This window comes from Dama dama, chromosome 4 (genome assembly GCF_033118175.1).
Source record: "Dama dama isolate Ldn47 chromosome 4, ASM3311817v1, whole genome shotgun sequence".
Lineage (NCBI taxonomy): Eukaryota > Metazoa > Chordata > Mammalia > Artiodactyla > Cervidae > Dama > Dama dama.
In genome coordinates this window covers 63,060,380-63,073,283 of record NC_083684.1, presented here as the reverse complement: position 1 = coordinate 63,073,283, position 12,904 = coordinate 63,060,380, and the positions used below count along the sequence as shown (strand labels likewise).

At 40.6% G+C, this 12,904-nt stretch overlaps 1 protein-coding gene across 1 annotated transcript; it reads right to left on the bottom strand.

Moving 5' to 3' along the window:
* Positions 1-10,839: 10,839 nt before the first annotated feature.
* LOC133055144 (zinc finger protein OZF-like) lies at positions 10,840-12,642 on the bottom strand. Its single transcript, XM_061140597.1, has 2 exons — positions 11,710-12,642; positions 10,840-11,541 (listed from the first exon to the last, which is right to left on the bottom strand). The coding sequence occupies exons 1-2, from the start codon at positions 12,640-12,642 to the stop codon at positions 10,840-10,842; spliced, it is 1,635 nt and encodes a 544-aa protein (XP_060996580.1).
* Positions 12,643-12,904: the final 262 nt, after the last annotated feature.

Here is a 12,904-nt window from a genome sequence, read left to right as displayed (position 1 = left end):
GGGAAATTTGGAAAACTCAGCAGTGGCCACAGGACTGGAAAAGGTCAGTTTTCATTCCAATCTGAAAGAAAGACAATGCCAAAGAATGCTCAGGCTACAGCACAATTGCACTCATCTCACACTGGGCTTCCCTGGTGGCTCAGAGGTTAAAGTGTCTGCCTGCAATGCAGGAGACCTGGATTCGACCCCTGGGTAGCGAAGATCCCCTGGAGAAGGAAATGGCAACCCACTCCAGTATTCTTGCCTGGAGAATCCCATGGATGGAGGAGCCTGGTAGGCTACAGTCCACGGGGTCGCAAAGAATCCGACACAACTGAGCGATTTCACTTTCACTTTCTTTCACATACCAGTAAAGTAATGCTCAAAATTCTCCAAGCGAGGCTTTAACAGTACATGATTGGAGAACTTCGAGATGTTCAAGTTGTATTTAGCAAAGGCAGAGGAACCACAGATCAAAAGGAGGGAAGCCTTAAAGGAAAAACAAAATAACCCTCAGGATAAAAAAATGTTACAACCAAGGTGAAAATAAGGAACTCATCCCCAGAACATGCAATCAACCCATGCTGTTCAATAGAAAAAGCGGAAGAGGGCAAAGATCTAAATGGATATTTCTCCCCAGAAGACATCCAGGTGGCTATAAAGCACATGAAAAGATGCTCACATCGCTAGTTATTAAAGAAATTAAAATCAAAACTACAAGAACGTATCACCTCACACAGCTCAGAATGGCCTATGTCTTAACGTTTACTAACAAAATGGCAGAGAGGACGTGGAGACACGGGACGCTCCTGCACTGATGCTGGCAGTGAGCTGTTAGCAGTCAGGGTGGAGGACAGGGAGGGGCTTCCTTAAACAAGGGCAAAGGGAAGGAATTTACTCTCTCCCTAACTGCTTACAGAAGAAAAAATCCAGATTGCTTGAAGCTTAAATGGAAGATCACTCTAATCCTCTTGAGGGAAATATAGGCAAACACACTTTGACATGAAGCACAACACGTTCTCTTTGAATCTATGTTTAGAATAATTAAAACTGAAACAAAACTTTAAAAAGACACTTCATCACCTAAAAAGCTTTTGCACTGCAAGGGCAACCCTAAAGGAAAGAAAAAGACAACCCTCAGAATGGGAAAATAAATGTTTGCAACAGATGTTTAAAATAATGAATTCATCTTCCAACATGCAAACTGCTTATGCAGCTCATGATAAAGCTGCAAAAAAACCCTATTAGTCCAATAGAAAAACCGGCAAAGATCTAAATGGATATTTCTCCAAGGAAGGCATCCAGATGGCCATAAAACACATGAAAAGATGCTCAGGATCACTTTTACAGAAACGCTAATCAAAACTGCAGTGAGGTATCACCTCACACCCCGCAGAACATCCATCTTCCAAAAGGTCTTCAAAGGTTAATCGTTGCTGAGGGCAAGGGTCATGGAGAATCCTCCTACATTGTGAGTGGGAATGTAATTGAGTGGGTGCACCCACAAGGAAAAGAGTGTGGAAATTCCTTAAAACACTAAATATAGACATACCACACGATCTGGCAAGCCCACCCCTTGCCTTAGACAAAGAAAAAAAATCATGATTTAAAGTGATAGTTGCACCTCTATTTTCAGGGCAGCACTATTGACACTATCTAAGACAGAGCATCAACCAAAGTTCCATCTATAGAGAAATGAAGAGTCTCATGTCCATCTAAACACTGGAATACACTCCAAAAGAATGAATGAATGACATTTTCAGGAGCATGGATGGACTGAGAATTTATTATACTCAGTGAAATCAGACATGAAACAAGAAGTATGACTTAGAGGGGGCATCTATAAATTTATACAAATTAACTATCAACAGAAACAGACTCACAGACTTAGAAACCCAACTTATGACTTTTTAAAAAAATGTAGTGGCAGGGAGACATTTAGAGATTGCTGTTAACAAAAACACACTACTTTTTATCATATAGATAATGCCAGTGGACCTACCACATAGCACAGGGAAGTCACCAGATACACTGGAAGAACCTATATGGGAAAAGACCCCAGAAAAGAACAAAAGAGATATACATCTGTGTATAACCGAATCACGTTCTTGTAAACCTAAAGCAAACACAACAGAAATCAGCTCTACTCCAATAGAAAATAAAAATTAACCAAAAAATAAAAAAAGAGAAAGAGAGATATCAAGGGAACACTTCATGCAAAGATGGGCACAATAAAGGACAGAAACAGTATGGCCCTAACAAAAGCAGAAGATAATGAGGAGAAGTGGCAAGGATACAGAGATGAACTATACTGGGCGTCCCCAGTGGCTCAGCGGGTAAAGAATCCTCCTGCAATGTGGGAGACCTAGGTTTGAACCCTGGGTTGAAAAGGTTCCCTGGAGAAGGAAAGGCTACCCACTCCAGTATTCTGGCCTCGAGAATTCGACAGACTGTATAGTCCACGGGGTCACAAAGAGTTGGACATGACTATTAAGGAGAGGTGGTGAAAATACACAGATGAACTAAACTAAAAAGATCTTGTCACATCAGATAAGCCAATGGTGTGATCACTCACCTAGAGTCAGAAATCCTGGAGTGAGAAGTCAAGTGGGTCTTAGGAAGCATTACTATAAACAGAGCTATTGGAGATAATGGAATTCCAGCCGAGCTATTTCAAATCCTAAAAGATGATGCTATGACAGTATGCCAGCAAATTTGGAAAACACAGCAGTCGCTACAGGTTGGAAAAGATCAGTTTTCATTCCAATCCCAAAGAAGCTCAGTGCCAAAGAATGTTCAAACTTCTGCACAATTGCACTCATTTTACTTGCCAGCAAGGTAATGCTCAAAATCCTTCAAGCGAGGCTTCAACAGAATGTGAACTGAGAATGTCCAGATGTACAAGCTGGATTTAGAAAAGGCAGATGAGTGAGAGATGAAATTGCCAACATCCGTTGGATCATAGAAAAAGCAAGAGAATTCCAGAAAACATCTACTTCTGCTTCATTGATTATGCTAAAGGCTTTGTGTGGATCACAACAAACTGTGGAAAATTCTGAAAGAGCTGGGAATACCAGACCACCTGATCTGCTTCCTGAGAAACTGGCAGGCAGGTTAAGAAGAAACAGTTAGAAAGGAACATGGAACAATGAACTGGTTCCAAATTGGGAAAGGAGTACATCAAGGCTATATATTGTCACCTGCTTATTTAACTTATATGTGGATAACATTATGCAAAATGCTGGGTTGGATGAGGCTCAAGCTGGAATCAAGATTGCCAGGAAAAATATCAATAACCTCAGATATGCAGATGACACCACCCTTAAGGCAGAAAGCAAAGAGGAACTAAAGAGCCTCTCAATGAAAGTGAAAGAGGAGAGTGAAAAAGCTGGCTTAATATTCAAAATTCAAAAAACTAAGATCATGGCATCCAGTCCCATCTCTTCATGGCAAAGAAAAGGGGAAACAACAGTAACAGTGAGAGACTTTATTTCCTTGGACTCCAAAATCACTGAAGTGGGTGACTGCAGCCATGAAATTAAAAGATGCTTGCTCGTTGGAAGAAAAGCTGTGACAAACCTAGAGAGCATGTTAAAAAGCAGAGACATTACTTTGCCCACAAAGTTCTGTCTAGTCAGAGCTATGGTTTTTCCAGTAGTCATGTATGGATGTGAGGTTTGGACCATAAAGAAGGCTGAGCAATGAAGAACTGATGCTTTTGAACGGTGGTGTTGGAGAAGACTCTTGAGAGTCCCTTGAACAGCCAGGAGATCAAACCAGTCCATCCTAAAGGAAATCAGTGCTGAATATTCATTGGAAGGACTGATGCTGAAGCTGAAACTCCAGTACTTTGGCCACCTGATGCTAAGAGCCAACTCATTGGAAAAGACCCTGATGCTGGGAAAGATTGAGGGCAGGAGGAGAAGGGGGCGACAGAGGATGAGATGGTTAGTGGGCATCATCAACTCAATGGACATGAGTTTGAGCAAGCTCTGGGAGTTGGTGACGGACAGGGAAGCCTGACGTGCTGCAGTCCATGGGGTCACAAAGAGTCGGACACGACTGAGCGACTGAACAACATTTGCGGTCTCGTGAGAGAGGTAGGCATTGTAGAATGTGTAAAGAGTCTAGAATGTGACTTCCCAAAAAGCTTTATAGAAAGCACCTTTACTGTAGTAGGCAATAGTTAAAACCCAGATCCTAAAAAAAAACAAAAAAACAAAAAACAAACAAAAAAAAAAAACCCAGATCCTGAGATCTCCATCAGAATAACACTCAGCCAAAAATAAGAGTGGACCTCTGTCTTTATGAGGAGGGCAGCATGACTTTATACCAATAAAGTTAGAGTGACCACTAGTCTAGAGCGAAGGAGGCAGAGCACTCAAGAAAGAAGAAGGTTAGAATCACGTGAATCATCATGAAGCTTTCTGTCTGTACTCACAAACTCCCATTTATTCCTCAAGAGCAGAGATCATAGGATGCAGGAGACTCCAGGAGACATTCTACAAGTGAAGGAACCCAAACCCTGAGGGTAGATAAGGGATTCTGGAAGGAAGCTATCCTCACCCAAGCAGGCCAGGTTCCAGTAGTTCTGTAACATCACATCCCTGGACAATTTCCACTGACCGAGGTCCAGGCATAACTGCTCCTCTTGAAAGGTTGTTGCTGAACCACAGAAGACGCCTGGATTCTTGGCCTCAGAAGAAGAATTCTATCCGGGGCCAGAGATGAGGCTTGATCACTCAGAGCTTTTGTGTAATTGAGTTTTATTAAAGTATAAAAAGAGGTAGAGAAAGCTTCTGAAATAGACATCAGAAGGGGGCAGAAAGAGTGCCCACTCGCTAGTGTTGGCAAGGGAGTTATATACCTTCTAATTAGTTATCACAATGAATCAAAAGAATGTCTGGAGGTTGTAAAGATCTTACTAGACCCACTCCCATAATTTACATTTTAAGATAACAGGATTAGCCAGAAGGTTTTTCAGGAAAGAGAAACTGTCCTCAAGGAGGATACATTTTTGTTCTATAATCCCTAGTACAGTTTAAACTGAGTTATGTAATTGATGAAGACTAAAGAATGTAGACAAAAAAATTTGTCCTTTCCTCCTCCTTGAGAATTCCAGACCCCTCTCTCCTTGGGGACCCTCGGACTTCTTATCAACCTACCTAGGAACTGACTCTCTCTCTCTTTTTTTTTTTTTTGGAACTGACTCTCTCACTCTTGCGTGAAGTCTATGGCCAGACCCTGGAATGTCAGCCGTCCCTGAAATACAAAGTACATATGCCATGTGACTGTGGGAAGACTTCCTTATGTGACCCAGGATGAAAACAGCAAGTTCAATGAACTAGTTTTTCAATGAGAAGAGTGTCTGATGTTATACAATAATATACTTTTTTTTTACATAGTTACATGCGCTACCATATTTCTAACCTGAAGAAAACAGGATGACATATGATCCACAAAGCCACTTGGACTTCCCTGCTGGCTCAGACGGTAAAGAATCTGTCTGCAATGCGGGTGACCTGGATTTGATCCCTGGGTTGGGAAGATCCCCTGGAGAAGGAAATGGCAACCCACTCCAGTATTCTTGCCTGGAGAATCTTATGGAGAGAGGAACCTGGCAGGCTATATAGCCCATGGGGTCACGAAGAGTGGGACATGACTGAGAGACTATGATTCATTCATTCATCTGGGAGAAAAATTATTAAACGTGATCAACAGAGGCATATTTACTTTTGAGGATTTTCCTTGTGTTCCACAGGATAAACATCAATCAAAGCAGGAATTTTTTTAAAAGCACATTGTGATTCAAGAATTCTAGGGTGGGGCCACAGTTTTTCATCTTGAACAAGGTTAGTTTTAACTAAATGTCTGGTTGATAAATGGCCATTGTGAATAGCATGGAGGTAAAAGAGCCATGGCCGATAGCCATGGCATCCAGTCTCATCACCTCATGGCGAATAGATGGGGGAACAATGGAAACTGTGACAGACTTTATTGTTTTGGGCTCCAAAATCACTGCAGATGGTGACTGCAGCCAAGAAACTAAAAGACGCTTACTCCTTGGAAGAAAAACTATGACCAACTTAGACAGCATATAAAAAAGCAGAGACATTACTTTGTCAACAAAGGTCTGTCTAGTCAAAGCTATGTTTTTTCTAGCAGTCATATATGGATGTGAGAGTTGGACTATAAAGAAAGCTGAGTGCCAAAGAATTGATGCTTTTGAACTGTGGTGTTGGAGAAGACTCTTGGGAGTCCCTTGGACTGCAAGGACATCCAACCAGTCCATCCTAAAGGAGATCAGTCCTGAATATTCATTGGAAGGACTGATGCTGAAGCTGAAACTCCAATACCTTGGCCACCTGATGTGAAGAAATGACTCATTTGAAAAGACCCTGATGCTGGGAAAGATTGAAGGCGAGAGGAGAAGGGGATGACAGAGGATGAGATGGTGGATGGTGTCACGGACTCAACAGACATATGGTTGAGTAAGCTCCGGGAGTTGGTGGTTGTCAGATGTGCTGCAGTCCATGGGGTTGCAGAGAGCTGGACACAACTGAGCAACTGAACTGAACTGAAAAGAGTCAGGTAAGAATTCATAGTTATTATTGAACTTCATGTGCTTTACAGATTTTACAGGTTTAATAGATTAGTAAGCAGAGAAAACAATCCTTTTGACTATTTCTGAACTATAGAACTTTCTAACAGTTTTTAATTCTTTAACCTTGAGTGAGCCACATAAATAATTTTAGATCAAAAATATTGCTGTTCAAAACTGTTTGGAATATTTGATCAAATATTCAGAAAATGCTAGAGCTTGGGATTTACTTCAATGGATCTGAGGTCGGTTTTATGTAAAAAAATTTAAGTCAAGACAGAGACCTGACTGAGCACCTAAACTGAACTGAACGCAGAGACCACTCTAATGGATGCTTTACCAGTTGAGGTAACTGGCAAAAATATCAAAAACAGAAAAAATGTCATATACTGTTAACATTTTCAGGCACACAAACATACACTAGTTGGGAGAAAAATTATTCATGTTTACAAAATCAGGAATAGTTTTCTGTGCTTAAATCTTATAATTTATTTGTGGCAACATTCTCTATTTTTTTAATACATTAGGGTGCAAAAACACACAATGACATAAAATAAATTAGAGCTCTTTTATTCCTTTGAAAATCTCTATCATGTGTGTTGAATTATAGTTTAGATTTAACAGTTAAACATACATAAGTAACAACATTCTTGTAAATATTGTAGAAAACACAAAGATGTGATAAGAATTCTGTCTGGAAAATGAGTGCAGAGTGTATTATTAATGGAAATGATCAGACCTGGGCTTGAGTGATGAAAACATCCATTCCCCAAATTCAAGAACCTTACTAAACACAGGTGAGTGTTCATTTTCCAAAGCAAACAGAACTAAGAAGGTGTGGTTTGCTACATTAATTTTGTCAGCTTATACACATCCCTCACTAAATCTTTCAAAAATCCTTTTTAAAGACAGAAAGCAGGAGCATCACATTTGCAATATCACAGAAGCACCTGAACCAGAAAACGTGAGGTGTAATGGGATAAATGTTAGCAGTGATCTGAATCCTGAAAAATATCAGTTTTATACAAAATTCTCTTATCTAACTTCCATGTTCTGTATCCTAAGGCTACACTTAAGAGTGAGTCCTTCCTGCCAACATGGAGAAGGGTCTCTTATACTTTTCTCCTTCTTTCCCCCAAACTTCTTGTGGAACTCTGGACCACTGGGGTAATTCTGTTCATAAGGACAATTTCTTAATTCTGTTTTAATTGTCTGGAGTTGTGTATACATGTAAATTCATCACTTATTTCCCCTACTTCTCTAAGATCCCAAGACTGAACCACATGCCAATGGGAATCTCAGAACCTATGCCTCCCCATGTTTATTTCTCACAAAGGGAATATTTTCACTAGTTGAAAGTCACTAATTCAGGTTGAGAATTCATCATGCTCCATAGAAATCCAGAATTCATCATGCTCCCTACAGACAAGGGAGACAAGTTTCTGGGACACAAGGCAGAAGTGGTCTAAAGAGCCAGTCCTCCCTATGGTAAGAAAAGGAAAAAATAAGAAGTTGATAACAAATGCCCCAGGCAGAAAAATTAGAAGCCGAGAACTAAAGGTTTGCAGGTTCCCTCAGTCCAGGCATTTCAGGAGGAAAAGCAGACACAGCCCCAGACCGGGGACAGGACACATACCTGAGAAGCTGCCGTTTCCTCCTCTTCTTCCTCCTGCTCTGCGTCTTCTCTGGGGATGTTATGCAGCGAAAGTATCTCTGCATCTTGAGAAAATACCTTCAAAGGCATCCGCACAGCTCTTAAACCCGAAACTACTTCACCACTACAGACAGAAGGACCTTGAAAAGCTAAAAAGACTCACCTCTCCTGTCCTCTGTCTCCGGAGAGATTCAGGAACAATCACTTCCTACCTGGAGACCAGTCTGTGAACTAATTTCTTGATTGTTCTCTCCCCATAGAGAGCTCCTAACCCTCTGCTCACACAGATGATGTGAGTTGACTTCCTGGTCCAAATCCAGCTAGACCAACCCTGCGGCCTCTCCGCGGACTGACGCCGGGGCTCAGGTCTCACAAATGCACCAGGAGCCGCGTCCTTAGCCCGGGCCTCCCCTTAGAATCCCCTGGAGCACATCCTACACACCGCACTGATGCTCCCACAGGACCCAGAGAACTCTGTGGGGAGGGCACCGGGGAGGTTATCCCTTAACACTGGTCATGTGATCTTGATAGGAAACCAGGTTGAAACCACTTAAAGGAATCTTTCTGAACCATTTCAGTGAATATGACTCACTCGAGGTCAGGTCCCCACCCTAAGAAGTTATGAATCTGCAGGTCTGACGTGGGGCCATGAAATGAGTCTTTAGCAAAGTCTGTTTGTTCTGATGCTTCTCCCCCAAGACCCACACTCAGGAGCCCTGAGCTTCAGCCCTCACACTCAGCACACCTGAGACCTCTCAGAAGGGGAAGGTTTAGGGTGGGAATTTCTGAGGGACGTAAGGCTAGAACCAGGCAGAGAAAGCTCCAGTACTTGGGGTTCAGGCCTTTATAAGATACCCTGGGTGAAGTGCTGTGGGCTCCCCAGGCTGAGTGTGGATGGGTCCATTCAAACCAAGGGGAGCAGGAATCTGGTGAGCGCTGTGAGGGTGGCATTGAAGGGGAGAGCCGGTGAAGTAGAACCCGGGGTTCAGCAAGACTGCTGATCACTAGGTGGGTGGGTTGTCTAGTGCAGGTGCTCACAGGACAGGCTGGTGTGAGTTCAAGGACCTGCAGGCTGCCTGCTCCCCAGACAGACGCTGAGGCAGCAACAGCATGGAGCAGTTCAGGGGAGCTCTCAACAGTACTCTGTATAATCCTTATTGGAACCATTACAATGTCCCAGCAGTTACAGAGGGGGGAAAGTACAATGGAGAAATGATGGGAAATATCCAAATATTTGAGGCATAAAGGCAGTAAGGAAACTAATTGTTACAGATATCATCCCTCTGTGCTAACAAAGAGTTTATTGTTAGGTATTCTTCCCTGCGACCTTAAATCGGTAGGTTGACACATCATTCATTACATTCTGGCTTTATCACAAGAAACCATCAGTTTTATTGACATGTACTATCACACATAGAAAGAATAAAACCTTTTCAAATCCACTGTGTAACTGATTAAATACAGATTACAAGCATAAACAACGATATTCACTCCTCTGATACAATGATCTCAGAACTGTGATTTCTACAGTTACAAAATGGAGGCTAATCATTTACGAAGGAAACAAGATGTACACTAATTACATGACTTTTCTGAGAAGGGTTTCCATACATTTCTAGGGTATCAGAGGTATCTTTATTTGAAACATGTCAACTAATATTCATGACATCTGTTGATATTATAAAGATACATCAAGAGTTCAGTGAACTGTCATTGTATTTTCCTTAAAATGCAAGTGACATAACTATTGAAAATGTGCATCTTACTTTAATATGTGGAATTACTCCCTGAACACTTACTTCATGGTGACCTATAGGGATGTTTGACAAGAATGACTAACACCTCCATTTAAATGTTCAGTGTAAATGCTACATCACTGTGTCCTTAATCTCCTAGTGGGGAATAAATATAAATGATTTCTCTCTAGGATAGAAGGCCTTGTCTCATCTTTGAGTAGCAATCATCAAAAACATAACTTTGCATACACACTAAAAATGAAGCATAGCCGCATGGAGTAATTTGAGAGTTCAATAACATATCTTGGTTTTCAAATAATCACAAATCGTGTCAATATAAACAAAGATATATTGCTAATAATTGTACATTTCTAAATACCAACCCTTCATCTTGTGATCCATACTAACATATCAATTTTCTGTGTTTTAACTATGGATTACTGTCTACACTACTTCTCCTGAAGAGAACTTCAAAAAAAAGTATTGATGAAATGCTTTCTAGTGTGCAGGCTTCCCTGAAAGCTCAGTTGGTAAAGAATCCACCTTCCACTCTAGTATTCTGGCCTGGAGAATTCCATGGGCACAGTCCCTGGGGTTGCAGAGTTGGACACGAATGAGCAACTTTCACTTTTTCTAGTGTGCAATATCTGGTGTTTATTTAGATTTAACTTTCATTAAATACTTCCCTACATTGTTTTATGTCATTTCTTATCTTTCTTAAATAAACGGTCCTGTATTTTCTTAAGTGTATCTTTAGGACAAACCTCTTCCATCACTTATTTTATTACTAGAGTTTCTCTCCAGTATGTGTTTTCTGATGTTTGGTAAGGAGAGAGCTCTGATTAAAGCCTTTGCCTCTTTCCTTACAGTTATAAGGTTTTTCTTTCAGTATGAATTCTCTGATGTCGAGTAAGATTTGAGTTCTTGATAAAGGCTTTTCCACATTCTTTACATTTGTAAGGTTTCTCTCCAGTATGAATTCGCTGGTGTTGAAAAAGACTTGAGTAGTGACCGAAGGCTTTTCCGCATTCTTTACATTTATAAGGTTTCTCTCCAGTATGAATTATCTGATGGTAAGTAAGACCTGAGTGCTTCCTAAAGTCTTTGCCACAATCCTTACATTTATAAGGCCTCTCCCCAGTATGAATTCGCTGGTGTTCAGTAAGAGTTGAGTAGTGACTGAAAGCTTTTCCGCATTCTTTACATTTATAAGATTTCTCTCCAGTATGGATTACTTGATGTTTAGTAAGACATGACTGCTGTCTAAATGCTTTGCCACAATCCTTACATTTATAAGGCTTCTCTCCAGTATGAATTCTCTGATGGTAAGTGAGACCTGAGCCCTGGTTAAATTCTTTGCCACAATCCTTACATTTATAAGGCTTCTCTCCAGTATGAATTCGCTGGTGTTTAGTAAGAGTTGAGTAGTAACTGAAGGCTTTTCCGCATTCTTTACATTTATAAGATTTCTCTCCAGTATGGATTACTTGATGTTTAGTAAGACATGAGTGCTGTCTAAATGCTTTGCCACAATCCTTACATTTATAAGGCTTCTCTCCAGTATGAATTCTCTGATGGTAAGTGAGACCTGAGCCCTGGTTAAATTCTTTGCCACAATCTTTACATTTATAAGGCTTCTCTCCAGTATGAATTCGCTGGTGTTTAGTAAGAGTTGAGTAGTAACTGAAGGCTTTTCCGCATTCTTTACATTTATAAGATTTCTCTCCAGTATGGATTACTTGATGTTTAGTAAGACATGAGTGCTGTCTAAATGCTTTGCCACAATCCTTACATTTATAAGACTTCTCTCCAGTATGAATTTTCTGATGGTAAGTGAGACCTGAGCACTGCTTAAATTCTTTGCCACAATCCTTACATTTATAAGGCTTCTCTCCAGTATGAATTCTCTGGTGTTGACTAAGGTTTGACTTCTTATTAAAGGCTTTGCCACACTTCATACATTTGTGTGATTTCTGCTGCATATGAATTACCTGATATTGAGTAAGACATGAGCTACAAGGAAACACTTTGCCACATTCTTTACATTTGCTTGGTTTCTCCCTAGCATGAACTTGCTGATGCAGACTGAAATGTGAACACCTAAAAATGGCTTTGCCACTTTCCTTACCTTTGTAAGGTTTCTGCTCTGTATGGATTCGCTGATGTTGAGTAAGCTTTGAGTTCTGATTAAAGGCTTTGCCACACTTAGTACATTTATAATGCTCCTCCCCAGTATGAATTCGCTGATGTTGACTAAGATTTGAGCAAGACATAAATGCTTTTCCACATTCCTTACATTCATAAGGTTTCTTGCCAGTGTGGATTTGCCGATCTTGACTAAGCTTTGAATTCTGATTAGAGGCATTGCCACACTCTGTACCTTTGAAAGGTTTCCATCCTGAATGAATTTTCCTGTGTCTACTTAGACTGGATGAGTTAGTAAAGGCTTTCTCACATTTCTTACACTTGTAACTTTTCTGCGGATCCTGAATATTCTGTTGTTGAGTAAGATTTGAAGACTGATTAGAAATATCACTATATTCACAATTATAAGTCTTCTCTCCTGTATGTGTACTTTTCTTTAGTGGAAGACCTGATGTTTGATAAAAGATATTCCTACATGTACTATTTCTAGAATCCTTGTCTGAAGATTGAGGTCCCTGATGTTTCATAGGGTTAGAGTCTTGTTCAGTTTTAGACCCAGTTTCATTGCATGAATAGCTTCTCACTCCATCATAAATATTCTTGTAATTATTGGGGGTAGAGCTCTTGCTTAAGGCCTGATTCGTGTTATTACATGTGAGAAGTTGTTCCATAGTAACCATATCATGATGTGTATTGAAAAATGATGGTGGGATTAACTCTTTTCCATTATTATCAACATTACACATTTTGGAACAGAGAGAAACTGTCTGTTGGTGGAAGAATAATGAC

Excerpts from the sequence above, each read along its gene's own strand:
- LOC133055144 (XM_061140597.1), bottom strand. The coding sequence starts at position 12,642 with ATGAAACATCAGGGACCTCAATCTTCAGACAAGGATTCTAGAAATAGT. Across the intron at positions 11,542-11,709 it reads CATGTCTTACTAAACATCAA|AGAATTCATACTGGAGAGAA; the intron begins GTAATCCATACT and ends ACTTACCATCAG.